The 18,312-nt window shown below is 44.2% G+C and overlaps 1 protein-coding gene across 1 annotated transcript in view; it reads right to left on the bottom strand.

The window, feature by feature from the left end:
* RETREG1 (reticulophagy regulator 1) overlaps window positions 1-18,312 on the bottom strand; it is a 155,247-nt gene that overhangs the window by 95,497 nt on the left and 41,438 nt on the right. The window contains exon 3 of the mRNA XM_043887257.1: window positions 11,455-11,485. Coding sequence (XP_043743192.1) covers window positions 11,455-11,485 — 31 coding nt within the window. The remainder of the gene's footprint in view (window positions 1-11,454; window positions 11,486-18,312) is intronic.

Below are 18,312 nucleotides of genomic sequence, written 5' to 3'. Positions count from 1 at the left end.
TAGAGGATGCACCCTAACTCGGTTGTTCAGACTGACAGATGACAGACAGACAGACAGACTGGCCTACATAACCCAGAGACGGGGTATTCAGAAGAGAAAACAATGGCTTCTCAGGTTCATTCTTGTTTGAATTGTCCCAAGACTGCAGTTTGGAGCATAAGGATTGAGATACAAATAAGATATAAATCTTATCTGGATGATACAAAGAGTTTCCAAATTTCACTTCAATAAGCTTTCCAGGGGCATCTAAGGCAAGAAGTTATGCGCCCAGGCCTTTCACCAGTACCTGCCCCCGAGCTTCAGAAAGGAGGGAGCACTTTTATCCCACCCTCCAATGCCACCTGACCTTGGAAATTCATCATTTTAACTTATCACTTAATCACACATTAGTCATTTTCTTTGCCCCAATCCTCAGAGGCTTAGTATCAAGCAACACTCGGGCTTGTCAGGGACCCCTGTAATGCTTCTGATGTATCCCTGAGGCTCCGGCCTCTCTCTGAGCCCGCTGCATCTCTGGACTTCAGCCCTGACCTGTCTCCAAGGCCTGGGCTGTGCCATCCTGGTAACCAGAGCCCCGTTTCTGGGCACCAGCTCACGGGCCGGAGCCCTCACGTGAACTGAATACCTGAAGCGATGCGTCACCTCCCAGGCCCACAGTCACAGGCCTCACCTGCCTGGTGGGACGCTCTCCCCTCTCTCTGAGTATCTGTCGTCTCTCTCCAGGTTAAAGACTGTGCATGCTCATTATAGAGGGAAAAAATGTGATAAGGATAAACAAAGCAAGAAACTAAAGACTACTTGTCTTCCCCTCACCCAGAGCTTCCAGACATGTAGCAGCGTATAGCTGTAATGTACCATGCATGATATCACCCTGCAGTACTTTAAATCTACAATTTTTTATAATTAGCAATAAATGATACATTTTCAAATCCCATATTCCATTTTCATACTCTTTGCAGAGTATGAAATTAACTTAATGAAACACAATGAAGCACGATCTTAATCAGCTACAGAGTATTCCATTTATTCTAGTTACCATAGCTGCATTAAAAAAATAAAAGTAATGATGTAAAACAAAAATCACCCTCATATACAACTCCTGTCCCAGGGTCTTTGCACTTGCTGATTCCTCTGCCTAGAAGCTCTTCAACCAGACATGACTCACAGCCTCACCTCCTTCAAGCCATCGCTCAAAAATAATCTTCCTTAGGACTTTAATATAACTCAACCATCACGTCCCACCTTCACACTCCCTAATCTCCTCTCCTGCTTCAGTTTCCTTTAAACATGGCTCACCACTTAACATTATAAATTGTAGCAATTTATTTGTTTTCTGGCTTCACTCACTAGAATCTGACCTCCAGGAGGAGAGAGTTGTTTGTTTGTTGTTGTTTTTATTTAATTCCACAAATGCCTAGAAGTACTGGCCGGAAAGGCATTCAATAAATAGTTGTTGCAAGGATGAATGAACAAATGTGTGTCCCAAGTGGCTCAGTGGTTAAAGAATCCACCTACCAATTCAGGAGATGTAGGTTTGATCCCTGGGTTGGGAAGATCCCCTGTGAAAGGAAATGGCAACCCACCCCAGTATTCTTGCCTGGGAAATGCCCTGGACAGAGGAGCCTGGGGAGCTAAAGTCCATGGGGTTGAAAAAGAGTTGGACACGACTTAACAACTCAACAGCTAAAAACAACAAATACGTTTATAAAAAGACAGGAAAAGCATAAAATTGAAAATGAGTTTAATTTCTAGGTAACAGTTTATAAAGTTTGTTTTCTTTTTTATCATCAGTTCAGTTTAGTTGCTCAGTTGGGTCAGGATCTTTGCGACCCCATGGACTGCAGCACGCCAGGCCTCCCTGTCCATCACCAACTCCTGGAGCTTGCTCAAACTCATGTCCATCAAGTTGGTGATGCCATCCAACCATCTCATCCTCTGTCATCTCCTTCTCCTCCTGCCATCAATCTTTCCCAACATCAGGGTCTTTTCAAATGAGTCAGTTCTTCCCATCAGGTGGCCAAAGTATTGGAGTTTCAGCTTCAGCATCAGTCCTTCCAATGAATATTCAGGACTGATATCCTTTGATCTCTTTGCAGTCCAAGGGACTCTCAAGCGTCTTCTCCAACACCACAGTTCAAAAGCATCAATTCTTCGGCACTCAACTTTCTTTATAGTCCAACTCTCACATCTATACATGACTACTGGAAAAACCGTAGCTTTGACTAGATGGACCTTTGTTGGCAAACTAATGTCTCTGCTTTTTAATATGCTGTCTAGGTTAGTCATAGCTTTTCTTCCAAGGAGCAAGCGTCTTTTATCTTTTTTATCATGTTTCCTATATTTTCAATTTTCTAAGTTAGCAAGTATTTCTTTTTAAAATCAGGAAAAATTGTTTTAAATGCTACTAGAAAATATGACTATAAATATTGTTTTGGAACAATAGAGATAGAGAAAAAGAGAAGGACAGAAAGACAGGCAGAGGACAGAAACCTTCAACTACCTGTGAAATCTTAATTTATGTTCAAATAATCACAACAAAGGTCAGGGCAAGTTAAGATAAATAATAACTACTGATCATTCTTCCTTCTCTGGTAATTTAAAATTATTGAAGCAAGACTGCTATTGGGTAACAATTAGTCTAGCTAAAGTATTTTATATAAATTAACTGCATTCTCAAATCCTCAATAATGCAGGGGAAAAAAGGTAGTGAAAGTGTTAGTTGCTCAGTTGTGTCCGACTCTTTGTGACCCCCATGGACTGTAACCTGCTAGGATCATCTGTCCATGGCATTCTCCAGGCGAGAATATTGTAATGGGTAGCCATTCACTTCTGCAGGGGATCTTCCTGACCCAGGAATCTAACCCGTGTCTCCTCCATTGCAGGCAGATTCTCTACTGTCTGAGCCACCAGGAAAACCCAATACACAAGGTCCAGGACCAAATCAAACCTAATAAGCAAGGAGGCTAAGAGAATCTGAAAACATGAATTAAAATGATAAAAGCTAGAATTTTCATTTCTTATCAAGTGGCTGTAGATACCCATGGTGTGGCCATAGAACACAATGATGAACACACACTTTGAATTATGCAGAAATGCAGTAGCTCTAAAATAATGTGGAGAAAAACTAATTGGACTCATTTTATTAAATCAGATTATCGAATTTAAGGAATGTCCAAAATTATAAAACCAAATACTATAAATTATTATAAATATAATATTGAATGTTTTTCACTTAGGAGCCCTGAATGTTAAGTAAGAGGCCACTGCTTCCAGACTCACCAAGAGCCTGGCCTGGGGTTTTCCACCCACATTCTGACTTGATAAATCTGCTTGAATATAAGGAGAATATATTACTCATGCAAGGACTATACAGTCAGAAACAGGTCTAGCAATTTATCTCCCTTGTCAATGAAACATGTGGGCCCTAAAACATATTTCCTGTTTCATTTTCTTCATTTTATTGAGGTGTAGTCGATGTGCAATGTTGTATAAGTTACAGGTATACAGCACAGTGATTCATAATTTTTAAAGTTATATTCCACTTACAGTTATTAGAAAATATTGGCTCTATTCCCTGCGTTGCACAATATATCCTGGTAGCTCATTTATACATAACAGTTTGTACTTCCTGTTTCATTTTATTTTTAATGCCTAAGAAACAGATCAGTTTGCAATTGTGCAGATGCACGTCAGTTTCAGGAAGGGATTTTAGCTTGATGGGCTCCTGAGGTGGGGGGGAAAGCCCTTAAATGTCTAGCATGAGGCATTTTCAGGAAGTCAACCCTCTTTATGTAGAGACCCCACTGATGGTGAAGAGACAGGAAGCAAGCAGAATTAGCTCTCTTGCCCTCAAACAGCTTTAAAAACAGCTTGCAGGAAAAAAAAAATTAAAATTTAAAACATTTTAATTAGAAAATAAAATAAAATATAAAAAATTTTCTAAACTTTTCTTTCTTTTTTTTTTTTTAAAAAGGGGACTTCCCTGGTGGTCCAGTGGTTAAGACTCCATGCTTCCAATGCAGGGGGAGCATGTTTGATTCATGGTTGGGGAACTAAGATTCCCACAGGCCATGAGTGGCACGGTCAAAAACACAAAAAAGAAAAAACTTGGCTTGTCCTTTGCTTTGTACTTGTCTTCAATTGGTCTGACTGTCAAAGCCCGACTTTGAGAGATGAACACAACAGACTGGAATCTGGATGAAGAATTCTGAGCAATGTTCACATGGCAGTAGCGCTGGCTAGGAGCTGCCATCTTTCAGTCACTGAATGGGTCTGTTCTTCCCCAAGAGAGAGGAATAAAAGGACTTCGGCCCTCCATTGTACGATAAATGACTACAGAATTGTGCTCAGTTATGATTTTTGAAAAAAGGAATAAAAGGCCTATTCGCATTTTTTGTGTTGGCAGGGTAGAGACTTTCAAGGCGGCGCTCTGCCTGCAGGCTGGCCAGACATCTCCAGCCTGAGACGCCACAAGCTCAGATACGCTTGTGCTAAAAATCCAGCAGGTTCTGAATTGAAGGGAGCATTTTTCTTCTGAGGAAAAGAATTTTTCAGTCCAGGTAAATGTATCCTTCATAGCTAGACTTTCTTTTAAAACTCATGGAGATATAGCTCCCTAACTATAGTCCTGGCTGAAGTTAAAAAAAATACAGCTTCAGAATAGGATGTCTTATGAAAAAAGGTAACAAAATACAAGTTACGAGGTGATTTTAGACCCTTCTGAAAATACTAAAAACTGTAAAATCTAGTATTTCAGTGCATGAGTCCAGAATTCCTGCTGTGCCAGGCTGGAGGGCTGCAGTCCATGGGGTCACAAAGAGCTGGACACAACTGAGCAACTAATACACATACAAATACAAACAGCAAAGAGAAAACATTTGAGGCTACCACATGACTAGTTAATTCTTTTTATTTGGTAATTCATCCTGGCTGTGGAATTTTGACAAGTAATGATGATTCATAAATAAGAAGACGCAATTTTCACACTGAATGCTATTCCTCAAAGGAGACAATTTAGTAAATGCTAGATGACTCCACTTTCAACCAAGGCATGTGTTTGTGCTCCAGGGTTTAATTAAATAGACAGCCCTCACGTCAATGCTCCAATTGGTTCTGGGTCTATGAGCTGGAACAAGCTCAGGACTGGGGTTTACGACCCATAGTTCTTGGCTCATTTTCCTCCAAAAAAAAACAAAACCAGAACCAGCTAGAATGCTTTGACTGGCAATGATCTGGAAGCTGACAAGACAAAAGGGCATCTCACTCCACGAAATGAGGCCACAGAACTGCTTTTCCTAGAGCAGGAGCAGCGGGAGGAGAGAGAGAGCAAGCTCAGAGGAGTCCTGGGATTTGACCGAACTGGAGGTAAAAAGCCCACTAATCCCAGCTGGCTCTAGAAAGGCAGTGTCTGTTAATTCTCCGCTGTGCCCCGCAAGAGTCAGTTCGAGGTCAGGCATGGTAGACCTGGCCCTTGTTACACCCCTGGAGAGCCACTCCCCACTTTCTGTGAAAGACAACAGCCAAGGTATCAGGGTTCCAGGGATGTCTGTGAGAAAATCCCAGAGTTCTCAGTCATAACTCCCAAAATCTGTAACATTAATGAAAAAAACAACATTTTCTGTAAACTGACACTAAACCATAAAACAGGGTTTATGATGAAAATAACTCTTTAATCTGGGTTGTAACTCTTTAATCTGGGAAATTTTAAATTGTCAGTATATATGTAAGTAAAAGTACTTCTTCCTGATTTATACTTACTTAGAAAAACCTGGCCAAACTGAAACCAATTTTATGTTTTTAAAGGTAATGGGGACAATTTCTCCTCTGTTAACAGAGGTTTTATTCTGTCACGGCCATGGTCACATGAGAATTAAGAGCTATGATACCCCAGGTCAGCTTTCATTTTACTAGAAATGAGCCACAGAAAATGTTAATTTGGTTCAGTTGACAGACCACTATGTACAAATCCTGTTCAGAATGCAGAGCTGGGCCTTACTGTTTATTAATAAAAAAGGTCAAGCACAAGTTCTGCTCAGGACTTACCCACTGAGAATCACATTTGCACAAAATGAACTTTCCAGGTACAGAAAAAGGTATGTGAATGGCATCTGATTAAAATGATCCAATTTTTACTGTCGGTGACATCAGACATTTGATGCTGGCTTTACTGTTATTTACTAGTTAAGTGTAACACATTATACTTGAGAATATCCTTCATATTATCCAGATGGTGCAGTGGTGAAGAGTCCACCTGCCAATGCAGAAGACACAGGAGACAGGGGTTTGATCCCTGGGTAGGGAAGATAACCTGGAGAAGGAAATGGCAACCCACTCCAGTGCTCTTGCCTGGGAAATCCCACGGACAGAGGAGTCTGGCATGCTACAGTTTATGGGGTTGCAGAGAGTAAGACACGAATGAACATGCACGAACATGCACACAGAGATACCATTTTCTTTGTGCTAAATTTTGGAGGAAATACTTAAAGCTTAGCTGACAAAGCAAATTTTCTCAGAGTCTATGGAAATAAGCCATTAGGACTGTAGGAAGGAGAAATTACTTTTCTTTCCAGTTCTATTGAGATATGATTGACATGCAACATTGCACAAGTTTAAGGTGTACAATGGTGATCTGACAGATGTACCTATTGCAAAATGATGACCACAGCAGGCAGTTTACACATTCTTTCTCTCACATCACTATCATTTTGTCATGGTGATGGTGGAAGCAGTTAAGATCTACTGTCAGCAACCTTTAAGTAAACAATATGGTACTGTTAACTACAGTCACCATGCTGCATGTTAGACCCCCAGAACCCACTCACCTCATAATCGGAAGTTTGTACCCTTTGACCAACAGCTCCTCACTCCCACTCTGCAGCCCCCCCGGCAACCACCATTCTGCTTTTGTTTTATGAATAACTTTTTTTAGATTCCACATGTAAGTGAGATCACACAGTATTTGTCTTTCTCTGTCTGATGTATTTCATTTAGCACATGCCCTCCGGGTTCATTCACGTTGTCACGGATGACAGAATTCCCTTCTTTCTTAGTGGCTGAATAATATTCCATTGTGTATATAGGCCAATTTTCTCTATCAGTTCATCCATCGGTGGACACTGAATTCTTTCTACATCATGACCACTGTGAATAATGGTGCAGTGAACATGGGGCATAAACATCTCTTCAGGATGACAGAATTTCCTTCCTTTTTAGTGGCTGAATAATATTCCATTGTGTGTATATACCAGTTTCTTCTATCAGTTCATCCATTGGTGCACACTGGGTTGTTTCTATGTCTTGACTACTGTGAATAATGCTGCAGTGAACATGGGGCATAAACATCTCTTCAGGGCAGTGATTTCATTCCCTTCAGATCTAGACCCAGGAGTGGAATTACTGGACCACCATCAGAATGGTTTATTTTTAATTTTTTGAGCAACCTCTATACTATTTTCTGTAGTGGCTGTGCCAATCTACATTCCTAGCAACAGCGCACAAGAGTTCCCTTTTCAAGGAGCTCTTTGTTAATGGAAAAACTCTACAATGGCATCATGAAGGTAGAATGGTCCACTGTTTGTTTTTTAATTGGGGTATAGCTGCTTTACAATGTTGTGTTAGCGTCTGCTGTACCGTGAAGTGAATCAGGGATATGTATACATCTATCCTCTCTTTTTTGGATTTCCTCCCCACTTAGGTCATCACAGAGCATTAAGTACAGTTCCCTGTGCTATACAGCAGGTTCTCATTAGTGATCTATTTTATACATATGAGTACAGATAAGCCAATCCCAATCTCCCAATTCATCTCACCCCCTAGTGTCTCCCCTTCCCTCCTTAGTGTCCATACATTTGTTCTCTACATCTGCGTCTCTATTCTTGCCTTGCAAACAGGTTCATCTATACCATTCTTCTAGATTCCAGATATATGTGTTAATATATGACATTTGTTTTTCTCTGACTTACTTCACTCTGTATGACTGACCCAGCAATCCCACTATTGGGCATATACCTGGAGAAAACCAAAGTTAATAAAAACACGTGTGCCCCAATGTTCACTGCAGCACTATTCGCAACAGCCAGGACATGGAAGCAACCTAAATGTCCATCATCAGATGAATTGATAAAAAAGATGTGGTGCATCTATACAACAGAATATTACTAAGCCATAAAAAGGAATGAAACTGAGCCACTGGAAGAGGCAGGGGTGGACCTGGAGGTTGTCATACAGAATGGTCCATCATTCCATCCACCTCTGAACGGTGAACTTCGTGGCCCCTAAACCCAGCCCTCAGAGAAGAGGCCGGGTTCATTCCGGGACCAAGCACAAACCACTAGTGCACAGCTGGGGTGAAGAAGGATGAAGCCAGGCTGACAGACCTGGGAGTCCAGCTGAACGGGCTGTCACGCGAGAGGGCAGGGAGAAATGTTGATGTCTAACCACCTGCTAGGGAGGGAGAGACTTCTGAGCTCAACACCGCAGACCTTGCAAGTGGAAAGATCCTAATCCCACCTGCTTCACAGGAGCAAAACAGCACTCTACCCCCTTCTGCCTGCAAAGATCCTCCTACTCATCACTGCACTTTATTCTTAAAATAAGATGGTTTTGAATGTTTCAGTGCTCAGCATGGTGCTCTGTGATGACCTAGAGGGATGGGATGGGCGATAGGTGGGAGGGAGGTTCAAGAGGGAGGGCATATATGTATACTTAGAGCTGATTCATGTTGTCATACTAACACAACATCATAAAGCAATTATCCATCAATTAAAAAATCTATGATAAACCATAATGGAAAGGAATACTTTAAAAAGAACATGTGTGTGTGTACATATAAAACCGAATCACTTTGCTGTAAAATAGGAATTAATAACATTGTAAATCAACTACTTGGGCATGCATGCGAAGTCACTTCAGTTGTGTCCAACTCTTTGTGATCCTGTGGACTGTGACCTGCCAGGCTCCTCTGTCCATGGGATTCTCCAGGCAGGAATACTGGAGTGGGTTGCCATGCCCTTCTCCAGGGAATCTTCCTGGCCCAGGGATCGAACCAGTGTCTCCTGTGTTTCCCGAGCTGGCAGGCAGGTTCTTTATCACTAACACCACCTGGGAAGTCCAAACAACTATACTTCAATAAAAATAAATAAGAAAAAACCCCACTGTACTAGCCAGTACCAGATACTAAGAATCACTGTAAACAATAAACCAAACCATCGAAGAAACAAGAGAAATCCATATTTTAATTTCACATCTCCAGTGGGATGAACAGAGAACAGAATGCAATTATACAGTGGAAAATGCAGTAAGAAAATTGGGGGAAGTATCCCTTCTAGTGAGAATTAAATCACTTTGAAAGAAGCCCTGGCCAAACAGAAAGGTAAGAGGGTAACAGTCTGAAAGGAACACTGCGTGAATACATGTAGTCGCTCAGTCACGTCCGACTCTTCGTGGCCCCGTGGACTGCGGTCCTCCAGGCTCCACTGTTTGTGGTATTTTCCAAGCAAGAATACTAGAGTAGGTTGCCATTTCCTACTCCTCGGAAGCTGAAAGTAACACTAATCCCCTTGAATCACATCACAGACTTTTTAGGGCTGGAATGAATATTCGAGATGATTCTCTCTCTTACCTCTCACTTTGCAGATGAGACAACTGAGGCCGAGAGAGCAGTAAACTTGGCAAGACCACTAGGAACACAGTTAGGACCAGGATGGAAAATGAGTGGCACTTGAACATCCAATTGGGTGACTTCAAAGTAAAAGAGAACCTCCCTAAAGAGGGCTATTTTTATGAGCAGGGCTTCTCTGGGGGCACACAAGCATTTCCCCAAAGGAGTAGAATGTTACAAATCTTTAAAAAGCCACATTATAAAGAGCTAACCTGACACTGGCAAAGTGAGATCCTTGGTCCTTCCGAGTTCACTAATAGCTAAGGTTTTTCTCCAAACCCTTATCAAATACTCTAGTTAATTTCCATGCGAAGAGAAAGTGTACCGTGGACATTCTCCCAGGCAACTTGCAGCTACTTCAGAAGGGCTGTGGATGGCAAGGGCTACAGTAAAGATGGGCAATGCCTTAACCAGTCTGACTGAGTATCAGTAGATATAAAAGAATATTCCATGGAAGAGCTTTTAAAATTCCTTTGAAATTACACCCGCTGACTTGATCAGATCTTCCCCCAACCAGAATCATGGAGCGGGCTCAACTTCTCCACCTGACATTTGGGGAAGCATCTGCAGACACTTATCCCAGGAGGCCCAGTGTGTCTGCAGGGACAGGACAGAACCCAGGCCCTAGACGACCAGGCAGGGGTGAGCCTGTGCCCAGAAGATCACATTTCCCTTCTTATAGCCAATGTCTCCCTCTGCTGAGTCTCTTGGCAAGTTTACATTCCCCGCCTCCTTGAAAATCTGGGCTCCAAAATGAAGAAGCACACAGATGTCAACTCATCATAAAATTGGCCTTTACACCTGAAATAAACACACAGCTTTCAAGGGTACGTTATATACCAGGTTATGGGGGGTTTTTTTCATGGATTTTTATAGGCATTACCCTGTCTCCTTTTTGAGTCTTCACTGCACACAGTCCACTTGGATGTAAGTTGAGCACTCAACCCTCTCTTTCAATCATACGAGAATACTTTGAAGGCAGAACTTAAAAATAAATAACTACAAAAATTCATTTTACTGGGGTGTTAACCATTACATCTTCTTCACTTTCCCACTTCTCATACACGCAGTTCGTGATACTGATTACTTTCCCTGCATTACCTGCCCCAACTCGCTCCTCCTCCACACAGCAGAGCACCTTTACTTCCGAGTGGAGCACCTTTACTTCTGAGTGGAGCACCTTTACTTCCGGGTGAGGCCCTTTACTTCCGGGTGGACCACCTTTACTTCCGGGTGGAGCACGATGGATGAAAATGGAACTACTTTGCCTGCGGCTGCGCAAGGGGCCCAAAGGCTGGTGTACACTCGCTGCCTCGTCAGGCTTACGAGCCTCCCACCCCTCCTTGCTGTTCCCCAACCCCAGAGCTCTCTGAACCTACAGCTCTCTCCTGGTTAACCTTCAGGAACATTCCAACAGAGTTCCAGGCCTCGGGGTCACCGTGTTTTTCACCCACCTCAGCAGTGATGCTCACACCCCAAAATGAGGTTGGAGAGGAAATTCCTAATGAAACCCACCCCCCCCAAGTCTTCCCACACCGTCTCCCCTCACACACTGTGACTCTCAAGCATGCTTGTAGCCCAATATTACAGCAATATGCGAGCTACTTCCAAGAGCGAGTCCCAATTTTATCCTTATCCTCAGTTCAACTGTATTTTTCTTTATTTTCCCACTCTTGCAGATTACTGTTGTCATTCTTGTCGCTAAACTATAATTTCAGAGGCGCATCTAGGTGGCCCAGTCACGTCCCCGACCCGTCCTTCATCATCAGTGGTAACATTGAAAGCAAGTTCCCTACCTTTCACTGAGGCTTCTCCACAACTGGGCACCTGCAATAGAAGTAAACGTGAAACGTTAGGGGAGGAATTTTCCTCTTAAGGCATTTCTCAACTTAGAAAGATTCTGGGCTATTTAAAATGGAATGCTTAGATCTTTAAAGTCTAGAAACTCTCAAATCATACAGTGTCTACCTCTGGTACCATAAGTCATTCAGGAAAACTGTCCACAGATATCATTGAGATTCTAATATATGCAAAACCGTTGGATAGGTAGCAGGAGAGATGGAGCAGCAGAGAACACAGGGTCCTGCCTGGAGGGTTGTATTGTCCGGTGGGGCAGACCGCACCTGCACTCAAGTAAATGTGAACCAAGGTGGGGGATGTAGGAACTCTACAAGAAACATAAGCCATGAGAGTTCCGGGAGGAGAGGAAATGTGTCTGGTCATGGAAGCACCGTGACAGAGGTGGTGTATGAGGTGGACTCTGAAATGGTGCTGACAAAGGGGAACTGCAACAACTGTTATTTGAGAAAGGAGACTTTTATCTATTCTTTAAGCATTTTGAGTGTGTATCTAGGCTCAAATGAAATCAACATTAAAATACATATAGATTCAACCAGTCCATCCTAAAGGAGATCAGTCCTGGGTGTTCATTGGAAGGACTGATGCTGAAGCTGAAACTCCAATACTTTGGCCACCTCATTCGAAGAGTTGACTCATTGGAAAAGACCCTGATGCTGGGAGGGATTGGGAGCAGGAGGAGAAGGGGACGACAGAGGATGAGATGGCTGGATAGCATCACTGACTCAATGGACACAGGTTTGGATGGACTCCAGGAGTTGATGATGGACAGGGAGGCCTGGCGTGCTGTGATTCATGGGGTCTCAAAGAGTCAGACACGACTGAGCGACTGAACTGAACTGAACTGATACATGTATAAACATACACCTAGATCTCATTTGCTTTCTTAATTCTCCAATGACTTTCTTCACTGGACTATGTCTTGATACTATGTTCCCAGATACCAGCTTTAATGAAGTTCAAGAAAAGAAATGGCCATGAGGTGGTTTCTGCTTTTTTCCATCAAGTAAAGATGTCCCTCTTCTGCTTCAGTGCATGCGTCTGTGTGCTCAGTCACTTCAATTTGTCCTACTCTGTGTGACCCTATGGACCATAGCCCACCAGGCTCCTCTGTCCATGGAATTTTCCAGGCAAGAATACTGGAGGGGGTTGCCATTTCCTCCTCCAGGTGATCTTCCCCACCAGGGATCAAACCAGAGTCTCCTGCATTGACAGGCGGGTTCTTCACCACTGAGCCAACTGGGAAGCCCCTCTCAAAGATCTATGTGATAAATTCTTCTTAGAATTCAGCCCCAGGAAGTTTCTCAAAATTGCTTTTATCAGATTATTAGAACTGTATAATTGATCTGGGTTCCCCTTACCTAGATAAACAAATAAAGAAGATGTAGTGTAACATCTTGTGGAAAAACTCAAATGAACTTTTTGGCCAACCCAATATACATATATAGTGGAGTATTACTTGGTCATGCAAAAAGAATGAAATCTTGCCATTTGCAGCAACGTGGAAGGACTTGAGGGTATTATGCTAAGTGAAATGAGTCAGAAAAAAATTCCACATGATTTCACTTACATGTGGAATCTAAAAAACAAAACAAATGAAGAAACAGAACAGAAACAAACTCACAGAGAGCAAACTGCTGATAGTTGCCAAAGGAGAGAGGGGTCAGGGGAATAGACAAAATAGGTGAAGAGGATTAAGAGGTACAAACTTCTAACTATAAAATGAATAAGTCATGGGGATGCAGTGCACACACAGAGAATATAATTAATAATATTGTAACAGCTTTGTGTGGTGACATGATGGATGGTAACTGGTCTTACTGTAGTTATTAGCTCATAATATATAAAAGAGGGCTTCCCTAAGTGCTCAGTTGGTAAAGAATCCATCTGATTCATGTCAATGTATGACAAAAACCACTACAATATTGTAAAGTAATTAGCCTGCAACTAATAAAAATAAATGAAAAAAAAAAAAAAAGAATCCATCTGCAATGAAGGAGACCCCGGTTCAATTCCTGGGTTGGGAAGATCTGCTGGAGAAGGAATAGGCTACCCACTGCAGTATTCTTGGGCATCCCTTGTGGCTCAGCTGGTAAAGAATCTGCCTGCAGTGCCGGAGACCTGGGTATGATCCCTGGGTTGGGAAGATCCCCTGGAGAAGGGAAAGGCTATCCGTTCCAGTATTCTGGCCTGGAGAATTCCATGAACTGTGTAGTCCATGGGGTTGAAAAGAGTTGGACTGAGTGACTTTCACTTTCACTTTCAATGTATAAAATATTAAGTCACTTTGCTGTACACTCGAAGCTTATATTGTATGTTAATTATAACAAAAAAAATGGAAAAATGGTTGCTGCCTAAGGGAGTGAGAAAATTAGAATGATGAGGATAGCAGTACCACCATCACTGAATGTAGACCAGTCTGTGGCTGCTCAGGGCTAAGGATGGGGCGGTGGTGAGAGGCTATGCAGGAAAACACTTGAACTGGGGGCACAGAGCTGGTTCAATGGCAGTGAGGCTGAACAGAAGGAAGCGCCCTCCAGCCTTGGCAGGGGTTGGAGACAGCACTTCCAAAGGCTGAGGTCCAAACTGCGATGACAGTCTAGGGGACCAAAACCAGGCCTTCACACAAGCCATGAGGGCACAAGCTGGAATGACAGCACAGAGTGAGCACAAACGCCTGCAGTTCATAGGCCATGACTCCAGGTGGGTCCATGTTCCATATCAACTGGATCATGTAGATTTGGCAGGAGGAAAGGCATAAAGGGATGGTGGTTGGCCATGTTCCATGGGGAGCATGTGGGGCCCTGCTGAGTGAGCCCTCCGCCACTGCCCAGGGAAGTAGGTGAAGAGCATCTGAAGACAATGAGGGGCAGGTGGGGCGGAGTGTGGAAGATGACTGGTTCTTTAGTCAAGACAGAGAAGGTGGTCAAGGAGAAGCTTAAGGCTGCAGGAAGAGTTTCCCACACCACAGACACCTCCCCAGGGACCAGACTAAGTGGTTAATGCTGGGAGCAGACACTGGGGCACAAAACAGCAAGACAGAAATCTGTCACAGCCAGAGGGCATTCACACTGGTGACTCAGAAACCAGAGACATGGGGCCCCCTGGGTTTCACAGTGATTAAGTTCCAGGGCACTATGGCCACACTTTTGCTCATCTATTTCATATTAAGTGTCTGAGATGGTGTTACAGATATAATGAAGGGAGAGGAGGGATACAATTAAATTCTTAACAAGAGGATTTTGGCTAATATCTTTAGCCAGAAATGCTGTGGGAAGCAGGAAAGTTGGGGGAAAGGTGAGGAGACAGATGACTTGGGAGTCCTTTCCTCACCACTCCTGCTGAGGGGCCAGGGTGTCTCATGAGAGCCCAGTGGCTCTGAATGATGCCAATTCCCATATCTGGGTCCAACTTGAAGCCAATTCTGTGCCTCCTGGAGACTAATTCATCACCACAGGGCCCTGGGCTGAAGTCCTGTAAGACCAGGCTCCTGCCAACCACACGGGGCTCAATGGGTCTTTGTCCTAAAAGACTGGCCCGGAGAGGATGAAGCAGGCACCAGAGCTTCTTCAGCCATAGACAGGGAGCCCTGGGAACGCATGGGGATGAATCTTGTTTCTCCTTTTCTCCTCATGCAGCAGAAATGCTGAATTGAGAGCAATGTCCCCCAGTGAAAACTCAGACAGAAAGATTGGTCCATTCCAAATGCCGGCACTACAGGCAGAAGCGTGAGAGCTGGACTTGGTCAGAGAGGCACTCACAACAGGCCCTGGCTAGAGGAAGGCTCTCAATATGGACAGACTGATGGGTGACCAAGCCCATGATATTCAAGTCATGGGTCGGAAGCTGAACAGAGGGGCCCATGACTGATGTAGGCACTTCTTTTTTAATGCTCTTGTCTGACCTCTACACAACCCTGTGGTATAAGAAGGATTTTTCGTCATAGGATAAAGAGGTCCCAATTATGTAGGAGGATGAATAACAGCCCCAAAAACTATCAGGCCTTAATCCCTGAATCCTGCAAAATGTTACTTTATGTGGAAAATGTTATGTGTGCACATTCAGTCGTGCCTGACTCTTTGTGACCCTATGGACTATAGCCCACCAGGCTCCTCTGTCCCTGAGAATTCTCCAGGCAAGAATACTGGACGGGGAGCCATTTCCTCTTCCAGGGGGTCTTCCCGACCCAGGGATCAAACCCCTGTCTCCTGGAGCTCCTGCATTGCAGGCAGTCTTTACCACTGTGCCACCTGGAGGCCCTCAGATATGGAAAATGGGATTAACAAAATGTGACAGTTTTGGGCCATGAGATGGGGACACCATCCCAGATTATCTGGGTGGGGCCCAAATGGAATCACCAGTGTTCCTGTAAGACGAGGAAGGCAGAGGAGGATTTGACACAGGCAGAGGAGGAGGTGTTAGGACCACATAGCAGAGACTGGAGGGATGTCCTACAAGCGAAGGACACCAGGAACCAGCAGAAGGTGAGTCAGACAAGGGCTCTTTCCCGAGAGCCTCTGGAGGGAGCATGGCCCTGCCCACACCTTGATTTGGGCCCAGTGATACTGATTTTGAACTGTAACTGAAGGTGTCAAATTTGTGGTAATTTGTCACTGCAGCCAGAGGAAGCCAATATGAAGGGGCCTCTCCATTACTAAGAAATGGTACCAACTAGCTCTAGGACGTTGGTGTTCTTCCCACCCTACCATCTTAATGCTTTAAAGGATTGAATCTTTGCATTGGAGAGCGTTCCTGCAATTCATGATATGAAAGTTCCACATGTGCAACAGCATCAAGCTGGTGAGTCAACACAGGGAACGGTCCTTGTAAGAGTGAGAAAAAGAACAGTCACAAAGTCTTTCCACTTCATCCTTGGCCTCCCCATTTGCCTGTTCCTTATAACTTGTGCCCGGCCTGGGACCAGATCTGTGCACCAGTGCAAACATTGAGATGCTCAGCTAGCTGTGTGAGTCCACTTGCCCTGTTGAGCTAGAATGACTGCGGGTAAAATAGGTAAGTGGTTATTTTCTTTCTTCTAAGAAAGAATATAATCTTTCTTCTAAGATTACCTTGAGGGAGCTCCTGGAGGGTGAAGATGTTACCAAGCCTATTTGAGAGAAACAGGCTCTCCTCTATTAGTTATAACCCGGGCAGGAACACAGGTATTGCCATGGGTTGATCCCACCAACCCGAGTACAAAGCTCTATAGCATGGAGATGCCCCAACTCTGTGCTGTGCTTAGTCGCTTAGTCATGTCCGACTCTTTGTGACCCCATGGACTGCATCCCGCCAGGCTCCTCTGTCCATGGGGATTCTCCAGGCAAGAATACTGGAGTGGGTTGCCATGCTCTCTTCCAGGGGATCTTCCCAAGCCAAGGATCGAACCCAGGTCTTGCGCACTGCAGGCGGATTCTTTACCATCTGAGTCACCAGGGAAGCCCCAGCTCTAGGTAGAATTAGTATTTCTAGGGTGAAAAGAGGGGCTTCCCCAAGGCTCAGCAGTAAAGAATCTGCCTGCAATGCAGAAGACGTGGGTTCGATCCCTGAATCGGGAAGATCCCCTGGAAGAGCAAATGGCAACCCACTCCAGTAATCTTGCCTAGAAAATTCTATGCACAGACAGCCTGGCGGGCTGCAGTCCATGGGGTCACAAAGAGTTGAACACAACTGAGCACGCACGCATGTGTGAGGGTGAACAGAAAGTATCAGGTGCCCGGTTAGGGTCAGAAGGTAGACAGTTAGGAGCCTGTTCTCTGAAACAGAAAAGAGGGGGGTGACGAACAGAAGGACAGGGCAAGAAGGAAGAACATGTACAAGAATACAAACCAATCTATAGACTTGAGAAAAGTGGTGACTGGACAAAACCAAATCTGTTCATGTTCCCAGAACAGTGACTGAAGGAATCACCTCCAAACCTTGAAACCCGGCCATGTGAAACAATCTTCCTAAATAGTTTACACGTGAGTTAATTTAAGAACCATAAAGACTTAAATATAAACCAGATTTAAAGTGCACTATAGAACACTGCAGTGTACCATACACTGGCATCACCGACTTGATGGACATGAGTTTGAGCAAGCTCCAGGAGTTGGTGATGGACAGGGAAGCCTGGCATGCTGCAGTCCATGGGGCCGCAAAGAGTCAGACACGACTGAGCGACTGAACTGAACCGACAGAACACTGTAGGGGCTTCCTGGTGGCTCAGACAGTAAAGGATCTGCCAGCAATGTGGGAGACGCGGGTTCAATCCCTGGGTTGGGAAGATGTCCTGGAGAAGGAAATGGCAACCCACTCCAGTATTCTCGCCTGGAGAATTCCCAGGGCCAGAGGAGCCTGGCTGGGCTACAGGCCATGGGATCACAAAGAGTCGGGCACGACTGAGTGACTAAGCGCTAGCAATGGCACTGCAGAGCACTGTGATGGCGCCTCCTTAACACATGATGGTGCATCCCTGACCACTTACATCCCTCGTCCCAAGGATGTCATCAGGGAGGTCCCACCAGCAGCCTCAGTGTCCCCAAAAGGGGACAGGACCCTGGACAGTTCTTATGTGCGTCCACCCATAAGGACCCCGGCCAAAATTATCCATTGGGGTTACATTCACTGGAATCAACTGCATCACTGTAACCCACTCTTAGCTACTTTTGATCAAATCAATCCTAGTCCACTTAATTTCATGGAGCCCAAGTATTCCAAGCAGGGACTTTTGCCTACTTACAAACTCTTGTTCAAACCTTTGTAGAAAGAAGTCCCCCATCCCAAGTATGGAAACGCTTGATTCAGATGTATAGCATAGT

Source organism: Cervus elaphus, chromosome 25 (assembly GCF_910594005.1).
Source record: "Cervus elaphus chromosome 25, mCerEla1.1, whole genome shotgun sequence".
Classification (NCBI taxonomy): domain Eukaryota; kingdom Metazoa; phylum Chordata; class Mammalia; order Artiodactyla; family Cervidae; genus Cervus; species Cervus elaphus.
The sequence above is the reverse complement of the archived record's forward strand: the minus strand, read 5'-3'. Positions and strand labels throughout refer to the sequence as shown.